General features: G+C 44.7%; 2 protein-coding genes across 2 annotated transcripts; both read right to left on the bottom strand.

Annotated features, from left to right (window-relative positions):
• Positions 1-3,083: 3,083 nt before the first annotated feature.
• On the bottom strand, positions 3,084-5,204 carry LOC105271996 (uncharacterized). The gene has a single exon (XM_011313850.1). The coding sequence runs from the start codon at positions 5,202-5,204 to the stop codon at positions 3,084-3,086; it is 2,121 nt and encodes a 706-aa protein (XP_011312152.1).
• Positions 5,205-5,456: 252 nt separating this feature from the next.
• LOC105271995 (uncharacterized) lies at positions 5,457-6,281 on the bottom strand. The gene has a single exon (XM_011313849.1). It carries the CDS (start codon positions 6,279-6,281, stop codon positions 5,457-5,459), a length of 825 nt encoding a protein of 274 aa, XP_011312151.1.
• Between the last annotated feature and the right edge of the window lie 8,428 nt (positions 6,282-14,709).

Raw genomic sequence — 14,709 nt, 5'->3', positions numbered from 1 at the left:
AATTGAGGGATTGCCCATGGTATGCAAATGAAGCTGTGGAAGATTTCTTGCGCAGATTAAAATAACCTCATAGGGCCGCCCTTAGAGAGGCAATTCGAGTACATGGGGAAAATTCTAGGGCTCTTCTTGAAAAGCAATTAGATTCAATCGCCGTAGCTCGTTTTTATTCATTGTCTCCACCATATTATCAACACGCACTTTATCATGCGAAATGTGCAACGTTTGAAGATGTAACCAATATGGTCAAGAAATATAGAGCATACAAAAATCAGTAGACTCTTAAAACTGCTAACACTCGCTCTGAAGGATCCCCACCAGGACTTAAGGAGTCGCGTAGCGTACAGCCTTACGATTCACGAGAAAAGAGCCCAGGTTATAGATTTCACCATGTGGTTCCCATGAGCCAAGGGTATACGGACAATGGACGTTATCGTTCTATGTCACACCATCGGCGTTACCAACAATACACTATTCCTCATACCGACGAAATTGTGCCTGATCCACAAGAACCCCCTTTTTCACCAAGGAGTCGATCACGTCACCGAGCTGTCACGGGAATAGATCCCCCAGGGGAAACGAGTAATCAGGAACCCAAACCGCTAGTTCGCGTAGTTGAGGCGCCACCTGATCCTTTTAAAAAAATAGAGTCTCAAATGAATACATTAACAACGGTTCACGTCACTAAAGCCCTGATCGTTCTCGACGCACGAGTTTTAAAATAAAAACAAAGTCGTCAGAAGACAAAAGCTATAGCAATCGAAAACCAAACTTTCCCCACAGAGCACAATCACGCGGACAGATTCCAGAAATCAATCCTTTAAACTGGAGAAACGCTCCTCGCAACGACTCCGCGACGAACGAGATAAAAGTAAACAAGGAGTCCCACATGATAACAGCGGGTCATCTACCCGTCAAGAAATCCCAAAAATAAATGTTTGCACCTCTGGAAGTGGTCTACAAGTCGTCATTAAAGGCCCGCAATTGCACCCAGTGGGGGCGACTGCTCTCATCGACACCGGCTCACAAGTTAATCTCATTCATGCAAAATCCTTACGAAGGGATGCGGAAATTGATACCTCACAAAATATTCTTGTGAGCGGTTTAACTCAGGAATCAATTCGATCCATTGGCACAATAGCTTTGAAAATCGGGGAATCTAATGTGAAATTCCATGTAATTGGCCTTTAGCCTGGAGGATGTAAAGCATTGCTGGGACACGAATTTCTACAACAAGAATGAGCGCGCATCTCATATTGGGACGAAACAATCACGCTCGGAACCAACATCTATTATCCCATCCATTTTTGCCTCGATTCCTGCCGCAAGATTAAGGACACTCGCATCTGCAGTACAAGGGGGGGGGCTCGGATCAACTTGATTGCAAAGGAATTAATTGATATCAAGCAATGTGTTAATTGACACAGGGTCAGCAGTAAATTTTATAGAACGCCATGCTCTTAAATCTTACGTGTGGATTGACACCAGAAATAGCCAAGAATTTCGGGGATTAACCAACGATCATTTCCAAACAATCGGAACCACAATTCTGCACACTCTAGGAACCGCTTCTACCTTCCATGTCGTAGAAATTAAATTACCTGTAGATGGAGTCGGTATAATAGGGAATGAATTCTTGATCAAGGAAAAGGCGGAAATTACTTATCCAAATAGAAGCATCGTCCTTGCCAAACATCCTACAAAACCTATCCAGTGGCTCCGAGATCTTGAACCAAATATGAGTTTTATTATCCCGCCTAGAGTACGATTAGTAGTTCCTGTTGAAATTACCAACCCTTCAATAGAAGAAGGATATCTTCCGAAATTAAATCTGCGAAATGGAATTTTCGCGAAGGAAGCAGCTATTCGGGTTCAGGAAAATCTAGGTATGGTGATAGTTGTAAATCCATCGAATGAAACTGTGAAGGTAAAAATTCCTCCACAAGAGTTGGAACCGTTCAATTTCCATCTAAAAGATGCATCATCTGAAGATGAAGAACCTTGCGAGGCTGGACCAGCTAACATTGTGAAAAATGACCTGTACAACACGCCTGCAAAAAGAATCCAGAAACTCAAAGAAATGGTACCTGCCGACAAACTGAATGATCTCAAACGTGCTCAAGTGGAAAGGATCTTAGAATCTTACCACGATATCTTCTTTCTCCCTGGTGACCCCTTGGGTTGTGATAAGGATTGCACTTGTAAAATCCGCACCAGCGATGAGAAGCCAATCAATCGTAAACAATATCGACCACCTCTGGAGCATACCGAGGAAATTAAAACCCAGGTTCGAAAAATGCTGTCTCAAGGGATAATAGGACCATCAGAGTCACCATATAATTCACCATTATGGATAGTCCCTAAAAAGGCTGACTCAAAAGGAAATAAACGCTGGAGATTGGTCATCGATTTTAGAGATCTCAACAAGAAGACCATTGGTGATCCTTACCCTCTACCCGATATCTCAGAGATCCTTGATAAACTAGGAGGAGCAAAATATTTCAGTGTTTTTGACCTAGCTAATAGTTTCCATCAAATAACCATGGACCCACAAGATCAAGAAAAGACTGTGTTTGTTGAGGTAACAGTTGAGTAGGGTGGATAGGAAGAAGGTCAGGGAAATCTGGTGACTGTGTAAAAAATGTATTGACTCGCGAAATTATCACACACAACGATTATCAATTTATTAAAACGCGTGGTCAATTTAATGCGGTTTTACAATAATTTACACGTTGAGTTTTGTTGATGTACAAATTAAAGTTGAATTAATGGTTGAATATGTTGAGAAATAAGTTGAGTTAGTTGAATTGATAGTTGAATTAATAGTTGATTTTACTAGGTGAGTTTCGTTGATTTTACGGTGAGAATTTTGATTAGATGTTAGCACGTTAACAGCTTGATACGAACAGAATGTTGAGGGGGGGTGATGGTGATTTTGATGGTTTGGAGATGACCGTTGACCGACGGGTCACGATCATTTCCGGGTTTTCCCGATCGATCTGGTGAAAAGCCACCCATATTTTTCTCCTTTTTAAACATCCCGGGGGCAATTCACCATCGGATGGTGGTGAATTTTTCCTGTTGATTTACTGATGATTTTCTTCTGCGTTGATTTCTGGTGGGTGATTTCCTGGTGGGTCTGTGGTTAACAGACAGAGCTTGGTGATCGGGCGGTCCCAGGTGCTGATTCTCGTTTCGTACCTCTCTGGATTGGGGGTACCGTCTGCATGCCTGGAGACCTCAGAGTAGGCAGTCTTTACTGTTGCTACTCTGGTGAGCCCATCGGCTCCTGGGTGAACGGCTGTAACCCGTGCTAGTGGCCACCTTGCTGGTGGGAAGTTCTCGTTGACTACTAATACCATGTCTCCAACTTTGATGTTTTCTTGTCGTTGATTCCACTTGTAGGTTGCTAGGTATCGTTGGAGACACTCCTTGGACCATCTTGACCAGAATTGTTGAATTTTCTGGGTGATTAGATTCCATCTATGCATTTTTGATGGGTTGTCATCCAGGTACGATGGCTCTGGAATGAGTTGGAGTGCCTCACTGATCAGGAAGTGTCCTGGGGTGAGCGCTTGAAGGTCGTCTGGATCGTCAGACATTGGTGAGAATGGCCTGGAGTTTAGGCAGGCCTCGATTTGGATCAAGATGGTGTTGAGTTCTTCGTAGGTGAGTGTAGTTGTTCCCAGCGTTCTTCTCAGGTGATGTTTCGTAGATTTCACAGCTGCTTCCCATTTGCCACCGAAATGGGGTGCTCGTGGTGGTATGAAGCTCCAGCGAGTTCCATTTGTGGCAAGCGCAGCTTGGAGTTGTTGATTCTCTGGTGATTCTCGATTGTAGAGTTGATGCAGGACTTTAGAGGCGCCTTCAAAGTTGCTACCGTTGTCACTGTACATTACTTGTGGGATTCCTCGTCTCCCGGTGAATCTCTTGAACGCTGCGATGAATGCGTCTGTTGTTTGACGTGTTACTAGTTCCAGGTGCACTGCTGATGTACTTAAGCAGACGAAGACTGCGATGTGCACCGAGGCTGGTTGGGCATTTGTTGGTCTCCACTTGAGTATGGGCATCGGACCGGCATAATCCACCCCTGTGTGGAGAAATGCTTTCGATGGTGATACTCTGGCTGCGGGAAGTTGCCCCATCAGCTGTTGAGCTCGTTGAGCACGATATCTGGTACAGATGACGCAGTGAAGGATGTGCGATCGAACTGTACCTCTGCCGCCGATTATCCAGTATTGTTGGCGGGTGACTGCCAGTGTCAGTTGAGTACCTCCGTGGAGGGTTCGTCGGTGAGCTTCGTTGATGACCAGTGTGTTGAGATGTGAATGACGAGGCAGGATGATTGGATGAATCTCGTCATGGTCCAGTTGAGCGTTTTTGAGCCGTCCTTCAATTCTCATGATTCCTAGCTCGTCTAGGATTGGAGTCAGCTTTGATAATGGATTTCCTTTTGGTAGTTGATGTTCTCTCTTCAGGATTTTGATTGCTGGAGCAAAGAATTGATTTTGAATTAGTTTTACCCAGAACAGTCGAGCCTCGTTGAGTTCTTCTGGTGTGATGACTGGTGTCTGGGGTGTGGGTTGCCTTCTGAACCTGGTGATTGCTCTGTTGACGGTGGCTATCACTTGCAGCACCTTTGAAAGTGTTGAATATCTCTCCAGCACCTCTGCTAGAGCGTTGACGTTGACCTCAGCTGCGACTGGATGAGCTGGTGTTTGTTTTTCTTCAAGTGAGACTTCTGAGGGAATGTTGATTGTAGATTGTGGCCACTGATCTGGTTCTTGACTTAACCAGTCAGGTCCTGACCACCAGAGTGGATGGTTGATCAGTTGATTTGTTGAGATTCCCCTGGAGGCGCAATCCGCTGGATTATCCTTTCCGCTGACGTGTCTCCAGGTTGCTTCTGGCAATGTCTCTTGGATTTCTGCTCCTCTGTTGTGGACAAATTCCTTCCAGCATGACGGATGGCTGGTTATCCACGCCAGAGCAACAGATGAGTCAGACCAGAGGTGAGTTTCCACATTGTCGAGTTCGAGCATCTTGAGAGTTGAGTTTGCAAGACGGGTGAGCAGTAGTGCTGCGGTGAGTTCGAGGCGAGGAATCGTTACTTCCTTGATCGGTGCCACCCTCGTTTTTGCAGAAACGATAATTGTTGAGGCAGGCTCGTTGATTTTCTTCGATCTGATGTAGATTACGGCACTCATTGCTGATTTGGATGCATCGGCGAACCCGTGGATTTGAACGTTAACCGTGTCTTTTGATAGTCTAAGCCATCTCGGGATTGAGATCTGATCTAGCTCGTTGATTTCCGCTCCAAATCTCCTCCATTGTCGTACGTAGTCCGTCGGCAAGGGTTCATCCCATTTGAGTTTCAATCTCCATAGATCTTGGATGAATATTTTGCCGAGAATGACTACTGGAGCGATGAATCCCAGTGGATCAAAGATCTGGGCGATCTATGATAGCACTGATCTCTTGGTGAACGTTGTTGAAGTGAAGGTCTTGGCCTTATAGTTGAAGGTGTCTGTTGATTGCTGCCAGCAAAGGCCTAGGACCTTGGTGATTGCTTCTTCGAAGTGCACTGTTGAGTTCTGTGGTGAGAGGCCTAATTGTTGAAGGGCTTCTGGTGAGATGCTGCTCCATTTTTGGAGTGGGAAGTCACCGGCTTCGCAAAGTCCTTGTAGTTGAGTAGCGATTTCTTTTAGTTGATTGATGGAGTCGGCACCTCCATAAAAATCGTCGACGTAGCGACCCTTTTTAACTGTCTCTACTGCTGCTGGGAAGCGGTGACCTTCATCCTCTCCCAGTTGTTGAAGGACTCTTAAAGATATCCATGGTGAACAGTTGAGCCCATAGGTGACTGTGGTGAGTTGAAATGTGATTTGTTGATTCTCCTCGTTGAGCCACAAAATTCGTTGAAGATCCCAATCGTCATGATGAACTCGAATTTGGCGGAACATCTTCACGATATCCGTCCCAAAAACGAACTGGTGTTTCCTCACCCATGTGAGGACGTTGACTGCATCCACTTGTAGTTTTTCTCCGGGATAGAGAATGTCATTTAACGATATTCCTGTTGAGCTTGCACTGGAGCCGTTGAATACGACTCTCAGTTTTGTGGTGACTGCATCGACTCTCAGAACCCCATGGTGCGGTAGATAATAGGCTGGGGATGGTTCTGGAGTCTCTGGTGCTTGTTGAAGGTGATTCAACTGTTGATACTCGTTGATGAAGGCGTTGTAGAGGGCTGAGTACGCCTCATCCTTTTGTAGACGTCTCATTACCGAGTGTAATTGACGTGTTGCCTTTGAGCCTCGAGTCGCCGAGGGCTGTTGCTGAGGTTTTCAGGGGAGCCTCACAACATAGCGCCCCGTCTCGTCTCTTGAGTCCGTTGATTTGAAGTGCATCTCGCACTGGTGATCCTCTGGTGATAGCTCATGGCACTCCGTTGAATTGTTGATTTCTTCCTGGACCCAGAATTTTTGGAGAAGCTCGAGTAGCTGTTCGTTCGCGGAATTCCGTACTGCAGTTAAGGAGATTCTCGGTGAACAGCTGTGGCAATTGATTGGACCTGATATTATCCAACCAAATGCTGTTTGTTGGCCAACTAGTTGAGTTGATGTTGACTTGATGACTTTTTCTTTGATGATCCGCCCATAGTTGTCAGATCCGATGATGATATCGATTGGTCCAGGCTTTAGATAATCTGGATCGGCCAGTTGAAGATCCTGTAGTGAGCCGATTCGCGTCGTTGAGCATGAGAATGATGGCAGTCGTGTGGTGAGTTTTTTCAATATGTGTGCGGTGATTTCAACTCGTTGATTTCCGATATTTGATTGAAGCACGACTGACACGACTCCTCTCGTTGTCCCTGAAGGTGTTTCACCGATTCCGATTAGTTCGAGCGTTGAATGTGCTCGTTTCAGGTGGAGTTGATGGGCTAGATTGTCGGTGATGAACGATATTTCCGAGCCTTGATCGATTAACACCCTGGCATCGATCGAGTATCCTCGTGATGATGCTGCTTTTACTATCACCGTCGCTAGCAGCACAGATGGTTGTGTTGAATGCCGTTGATTGTTGATGATGGATGATGATGGATGATTCTCGGTGATTTTCTCTTGTGCACTGATCCGCTCGTTGTTGACGTTAGCTGATGCCATTGATTTCTGCTGTTGAGTTGATTCTTCAACTTGACTCAGGGGGGCGTAAATCCCCTCAGTGGTTGTTGAATCGGTTGATTTCGTTGATTGATGTGCTGTTGGTTTTATGGATCAGTGAGACAGAGGGCGAGCAGTGAAAATATAATTGAAATTCACTCACTCGATTCCTCTGCCGTTGATGTGGATGCTGGAGTTGTTGAGTGCAGTTTCTTCAGCTTCTCGACGTCTTCCATGAGGTCCACGTGTCCTCCATGGATCAAGGTGTGGTGTCTTTTTTCCTGCCCAGCAGCCTTGCATTTGTAGCAAGTTTTCCGGCAGGTACACTTGCTTTGAAGATGAGGTCCCAAGCAGTTGAAGCACAACCGCTTGTGGGCGACGACGTCGAATCTTTTGATTGGGGACAATGCGATAAATTTCTCGCAGCTAGCGATGTAATGTCCTCCCTGGCAGAAGGCGCAGCAATTTCTCGGGAGGGGCCTCGTTGAGGTCTCTGTTGCCCTCTCCGTCGTTGAGGCCACGTGTGCGATTCTTCTCCTATTCGATACAGGCGTTGATCTCTGCGTTCAGCTGTTGGTCGTTGAGTGGAGCTTGTCTCCAGAGTTGATTCCCCCGGCACACGACTCGATGAAGTTGGTGAACTCCTCCAGCGTTGGGAAGTCCTTACTTTCTCCGAGTTTCAACTCCCACATCTTCAGAGTCTCGGAGTCGAGCGATTGTCTAAGTAGATGGACAATCATCAGCTCGAGAAGCTTTGATGTGTTGAGCTTTGTCATTTGCGGCAGCTGGTCGAGGGTTTCGGTTGCCGCTGCTGCGTTGGCGGTGAGGTTCTCTGCCGTGGCCTTGTTGATCTTGGGGAGCTTCAGCACTCTATTAAATAGCGCTTGAGCGATGAGTCGTGGATCCTCGTATTTCTTGACGAGTTTCGTCCACGGCCTTTCATAATTTTCTTCGGTGATACTGAAGGTTGATATGAGTGCTGCTGCTGATCCTTTCAGCAGGCCCTTGAGGCGAGCCAGCTTTTGCACTCCTGGCATGTTGGGGCCACTCCCGACCATTGAGAGATACAGATCACTCCAGTTTTTCCACTCGGAGTATCTGCCATCGAATGTGTTGAGTTCGATCCTCTTAAGTTGTTTGCCCGATTGTTGAGCTGGTTGAGCAGGTGGTGTTGATTTTTCTGCGAGTTCCCTTTTTTTGGTGAGGCCCTTAAGTCGATAAATGAGCGCTATGCTCGCTGTTTTTACCTCCTCCGCTCGTTCGTGAAGGCTGTGGTTGAAGAAATCGTGATCTGTTGGCAAGAATTCGATTACCCTGTCTTCTAATTTCGGCAACTCGCTCCAGTGGGTGTTGATTATGATTTCCTGGCCCTCGAGTTCATCAATGGTTAATGAACCGATGTTGCTCGCTAATTTGGCCAGGTTTGCGTTGATTTCCTTGATGCTGTCCACCTTGCGTAAGAGAAGTTGTGTTTGATACTCCTCCTTTTTACTCAGAGGGGCTGACATGTCTGCCCAACTCTCTCGAGTTTTGATGTTTGGATATACTGGGTAATCTGTTGGTGTAGCTCCAGTATTTGTTGTTGGTTGATGCTCCTTGTTGATGTCCTCTGGGTGAGTGATGAGCAATTCAGGGATGATTCCCTGAGTCTCAGACTCCTCAAACGTCTCCTCTATCTCACCCTGGTCTTATGACATGTTGATATTCTTGGTTACCGACCGGAGGTGATTGACGGGTAGATAAGTTGAAGTTCGATTGAGCGGTGGATAATTTGTCACCGATGACAACGATAGAAAGAGACAGAGGTATCTGCCCTTGGGTGAGAATTAACCGTGCGGCTAACTGAGCGCGGTTGTTTTGAGGTGTCGGATTACTTGCCTCGAAGGTCCGTTCGTCACAAACACCTATTGTATGAATTTTATTGCTTTTGAAATTCGTTGAGTAGCTCGTGTGAACCCCGAAATTGTGCAGCACGAGGCGTCCTTTTGATTTTCACTTTAGCGTCACTCGATTTTTTCACAAATTGTTCGTTGATTTTCACGTTTTCACTGACTCTAATTCCTGAATCCGGCTCGAAGGACCATATGTTTGTTGAGGTAACAGTTGAGTAGGGTGGCTTGGAAGAAGGTCAGGGAAATCTGGTGACTGTGTAAAAAATGTATTAACTCGCGAAATTATCACACACAACGATTATCAATTTATTAAAAACGCGTGGTCAATTTAATGCGGTTCTACAATAATTTACACGTTGAGTTTAGTTGATGTACAAATTAAAGTTGAATTAATGGTTGAATATGTTGAGAAATAAGTTGAGTTAGTTGAATTGATAGTTGATTTAATAGTTGATTTTACTAGGTGAGTTTCGTTGATTTTACGGTGAGAATTTTGATTAGATGTTAGCACGTTCATTGCTTGATACGAACAGAATGTTGAGGGGGGGTGATGGTGATTTTGATGGTTTGGAGATGACCGTTGACCGACGGGTCACGATCATTTCCGGATTTTCCCGATCGATCTGGTGAAAAGCCACCCATATTTTTCTCCAGTTTAAACAGACTGCTTTCACCTCTCCGGATGGACATTTTTAATATCTGAAGATGCCGTTTGGATTGAAAAATACTCCAGCAGTCTTCCAGAGGATGATGAATCACATTCTTTACGGATTGACTGGTACAGAATTATACGTGTATCTAGATGACATCGTAGTCTACGCTCAAGACCTGGACCAACATTATGAGAGGATTAACCGACTATTTAAACGACTCAAGTCACAGGGAGTAACCCTACAACCGGATAAATGCAGGTTTTTATGCAAAGAAGTAGGATACCTGGGCCATCTCATCACCGAGAACGGGGTTAAACCTGACCCTGTTAAAATCCAATCATTAAGAAATATGCCACGCACTAGGAATATGAAGGGTGTGAGAAGCTTTTTGGGTTTTGCAAATTATTATCGAAGATTTATCGATCATTACGCCGATAAAGCAAAATGCCTCACAGATCTCCTGAAGAAAACGAAAGAAGAATTTCGATGGGGGGAGCAAGAGGATTTTGCTTTCCGGGAATTAAGAACAGCCATCTGCGAAGATGCCACACTGGCCTATCCGGATAGTTCTAAGCCCTTTATCATCGCTACTGATGCATCGGACAAAGGACTAGGAGCAGTCTTAAGCCAGATGGCCGACAACAGTGAAGAACATCCCATCGCTTATGCATCCAAAACCCTATTAGACGCTGAAACACGCTATTCGGAACCTGAAAGAGACTGCTTAGCTGTTTTCTGGGAAATTCATCCTGTATACTAACAGCTCAGCAATGGCTTGGCTGAGAGACACAATAACTCCAACCTCTCGCCGGGTAAAGTGGAGATCACTCCTTCACGAATACGTATTCACCGTGGTTCATCGGAAATTAAAACGTGAGCAGTACGCAGACGCTTTCTCCGAAAATCCAGTGAAACCATCGGACCCTGAGGACGAGTTTTCTCCATCAGAACCTGACTCTGAGCCCGAATCATTTAACGTTCTCCCGATTACGAAATCGCCCTCTAAACCCATCCTGAAACCAGAATCGGAACTTCCCCGGAAGGTTAACCCAAGATTGAGGGCTGTGTATCTGGATGAATCAACAATGGTGTCAAGAATACGCCTTAGAAGAGGATCAGAAGGTTCTGGAAAAGAACGAATAAACTATAGAGAGGCTAGAACATACAGGCCAAGATTGGATAGCGCACCAACCGCTACAACAAAAAAGGACCCTGCAGAACCATCATCAGTCGAGGCAGAGCCAGAGAGAAAAAGAAACGGGGGGCCCACCATCACAACTGGCCACTACAAAGCTAGAAATAACGGATCAAAAACATACCGACCGGACTCTTAAGGAAAGGGAAACAAAGGCCGACGCGATAATAGACATCATAGAAGCAGATGATCCTCAAAATAACTCGGAAATAGGAGTTGAGGAGGAAATAAGCCCCGGAACTGATAACGTTTTCGCCACTGGACCGCCTGGACTGCAGGATGAAACTCCAGATTTTATTACTGTTATGGACGCCGACTCTTCCGATGCACGCATCGAGTCAGAGGATCAAAATGAGGAAACTGAACATACTCCTCCACGCAAAAGTATGATCCCACGGGGAGGGCCTATAACACCCCAAGAAATGAGAGAAATAGGAACCACCATGATGACTTACAAGGACTGGATGGAAAAACATCATCAGAAAACCCCATCTCCAGAGATTGTGGAATTATCTCCAAGGAAAGATCTAAGTCAACTCCACGAGGATTTCCATAAGTTATTAAAAGAATCGACAAAGAAATTCAACAAGGTTCTGGAGGAGATGAAAACGAAACTTGCAATCGAACAACCAAGCACCACGACTGCAGAAGTGGAAACTGATGGAGACGAATTTTCAACCACCGAGGAAGAAATAACAGAGACATTGATACATCAACCTCAGAATTCAACTCTACTACAAGCGAATGATTCCAAAATACCTCTGGGTCCAACGCCTGCAAAACATCAACTACCACTGGCAAGATCCACCCCACTCACCCTTGCTCTCCCTAGTAAAGAGAAAGCAAGCCGTGACCTGGGAAAAATCATGGAAACAAGAAAGCCGGAAAAGCTTCCCGTAGAACACCCTGAGACTAATGGTGAAATAAATGGGGATACACAATCTCATGAAAGAAATAATAGCGTTCGACTGGAAAACTCCATTAACTCGAAGAGATACCGTCGGGAACGCATTCGAGAAAGTGAAGACCTGATCAACCCAGAATTCATAACTGAGCCAAAACGGCTCCCAGAAATCAAGGATAATGAAATAAAAGTATTGCCCGAAGAACACGACTCGGAATCTGAAGATGAAGACATCCCAGATGATGATGAGCTGAAATTATACAACACCTTCCAATCAATCATTCCACAGGATGATGAATTGAGTTTTCAAGAAAACATTATTCACAGCCGAGATGGGCTAACCTATGAGAAAGACCATATTGTTCATTTTCTAGCAGCTGACTGCGAAATAAACAGTGTGTCCTCGAAACTACTTGTTGACCTGCATTATTTTGATCCAAAGAAAATCTTGGAAAATAACCCGAAAATCGGAAGGGTTATGATCATTAAAAATAGCAACCGTAAGTTATTCCTCGTCATCGTAAAAAACAATTTTTATGATCAAGTACGACGGTTTGACTTAAGGACGTGTTTACATAACCTTCACTATGCATTGAAAACACACCAAGTAGGCACATTTCGAGTAGCCGGTAACAACGACGAGCTCGAAGGAAATTTTTCATTGGACAAAGAGCTAGGCAGAGAATTCAAAGGAACCCGCATCAAAATCATCATCTGCGAAGGCAATGTAAAAATTCCAGCCACAGCCCTAATCCCTGAGATAATCAAGGAAGGACATGATTCACTTATGGCAGGACATAAAGGAGTCGTTAAGACGTACCTCCGCATCAGAGAAAAATTCTACTGGCCAGGGATGAAAGCGGACATCGAGCACTACATCAGGAAATGTCATGTCTGCCAAATCGAAAAACTGAGGAGAATAAAAGTCAAACAACCCATGCAGATAACGGACACCCCACTGGAACAGTTTGAGAAAATTCCAATCGACGTTGTAGGACCACTTCCTCCTTCCCCCTCCGGTAATACAGTAATCCTTACTATTCAGGATAACTTTTCAAAATTATGCGTCGCCGTACCAATGCCTGACCAAAGAGCTATTACGGTCGCGGAAGCGATTGCTAACAACTTTATAGCAATTTACGGGTGTCCCAAGGTTATGCTAACAGACCACGGTACTAACTTTCAAAGTAAAACATTAAATCATTGGGCGACAATTTTCAAAATTAACCATGTAACAACTTCAGGATACAGACCAGAATCAAATGGTTCCTTAGAGCGGAGTCACCATTCTCTCGTAGAATACCTGAAAGTTTTCTGCAAGGAATACAACGACTGGCATGCTCTATTACCATTCGCTATGTTTTCGTATAATACAATGGTTCATAGTGCTACGAAGTATACACCCTATGAACTTGTATATGGTAGACGCGCCCGCATGCCTACGGCTCTGAGTGAAATTCATGGCATAGAAACGTACGAAGATTACTTAATCGATTTTATCGGGAGATTGGAAGCAACGCAAATTAAGGCTGCAGAAAATCTAATAAATGGAAAGAATAAATCTAAGAAGAACTACGATAAAAACGCGAAATTCGTAGAATTTAAAGCCGGCGATTTTGTCTACGTTCAAAAAGAACCTCGAATTAATAAACTCGATGCCCATTATACCGGGCCCTATGAGGTAATAGCCTTGACACCACGCGGAAATGTGGTGATAGAACTAGATAATGGATTGAGGGGCAAGAAACATCCAAACAAATTGAAAAAGTGTCACGAATAATTGTCATACTCTTTCAATTTGTAGAACCCTAAAATCGCCTCATAATTACTAACACTGAGAACTGAATAAGCACTTCGACAACAAATTATTCTTCTTTTCAGGTACTAACCAAAATGAATACCCTATTGATTCTATCCACCATATTGGGAATAATAAGTCACGTTATCCAAGGAATTGGGACAACTCCATGTTATGAGATCCACCCACTAGAAAGCAACCCAGGAATCTACTACGAGCCCATGAAATCAATCAGGATGTCAACGGCAACCTGGAAGTTGACAGTCACCCTCGATGTCCAAGGCGTAGTAGACGCATGCCAGACCAATTGGGATAAAGTGAACCAGCTTCTAGGAGTGTGTACTAACCTAACCCAGAACAACGAAGGCTGTAAAAACGCCTTGAGGGTACCTAGAGTCAAAACCCTAGAGGAAGAAGCTGGAAAAATCCGCCAACATCTAAAAGTCCTGCTGAGAAATGATAAGGCGCCAAGAAGAAGATACCAGAGGGCGCCCATATTTGGGTTCATCTCAAGAATTTTGGGACCAATAATAGGAACAACTGATTATGAAGAACGCGAACACCTAGTCGAACAAGTCAAACAGTTGTACGAAGATAAAGAACAGTTAGCCAAGGTGATGAACGAGAGTATCTACATGATCCAGTCAGAAATAGACCAGAATAGGCAATATCTCAACAACACTACTATGAACATCGATACCCTGAGGAAGACTACGAGGGCAATCGAGGATGCCAAACACGGAGATATCAGCGCAGACCTACTCACACATGAACAACTGGCACAAATGGCTACACAGTTGGAAACGAGGAACTTGGGGACTGATTTACCAATCAAGACAATCAACCCAGATCTAGGCTTACTCTCACGAATCAGCAACATCCACCTACTTCACTCGGAGGGAAAATTCATCGCCATCATCGTGATTCCACTAATAGAGAGAGGGTCACTAAAACTTTACCGGATGATATGGTGCAAAACCCCTCAGATGCTGTTAGGCCATGTAACTGGATCAGCGTTTATTCAGCCACAAACTAGATACATCGTCGTTGCCCTGGACAATCAGCATTATTTCCTAGCAACAGACGAGTACTTCTGAAAATGCATAC

The sequence above is a fragment of the Fopius arisanus genome, unplaced genomic scaffold (genome assembly GCF_000806365.1).
Source record: "Fopius arisanus strain USDA-PBARC FA_bdor unplaced genomic scaffold, ASM80636v1 scaffold00132, whole genome shotgun sequence".
NCBI classification, from domain to species: domain Eukaryota; kingdom Metazoa; phylum Arthropoda; class Insecta; order Hymenoptera; family Braconidae; genus Fopius; species Fopius arisanus.
Note: the sequence above shows the minus strand (reverse complement) of the source record. Positions and strands in the feature narration are given on the sequence as shown.

What these genes read in the sequence shown, in the direction of transcription:
- LOC105271996 (XM_011313850.1), bottom strand. Translation starts at nt 5,204, where the DNA reads ATGAGTGCCGTAATCTACATCAGATCGAAGAAAATCAACGAGCCTGCC.
- LOC105271995 (XM_011313849.1), bottom strand. Translation starts at nt 6,281, where the DNA reads ATGAGACGTCTACAAAAGGATGAGGCGTACTCAGCCCTCTACAACGCC.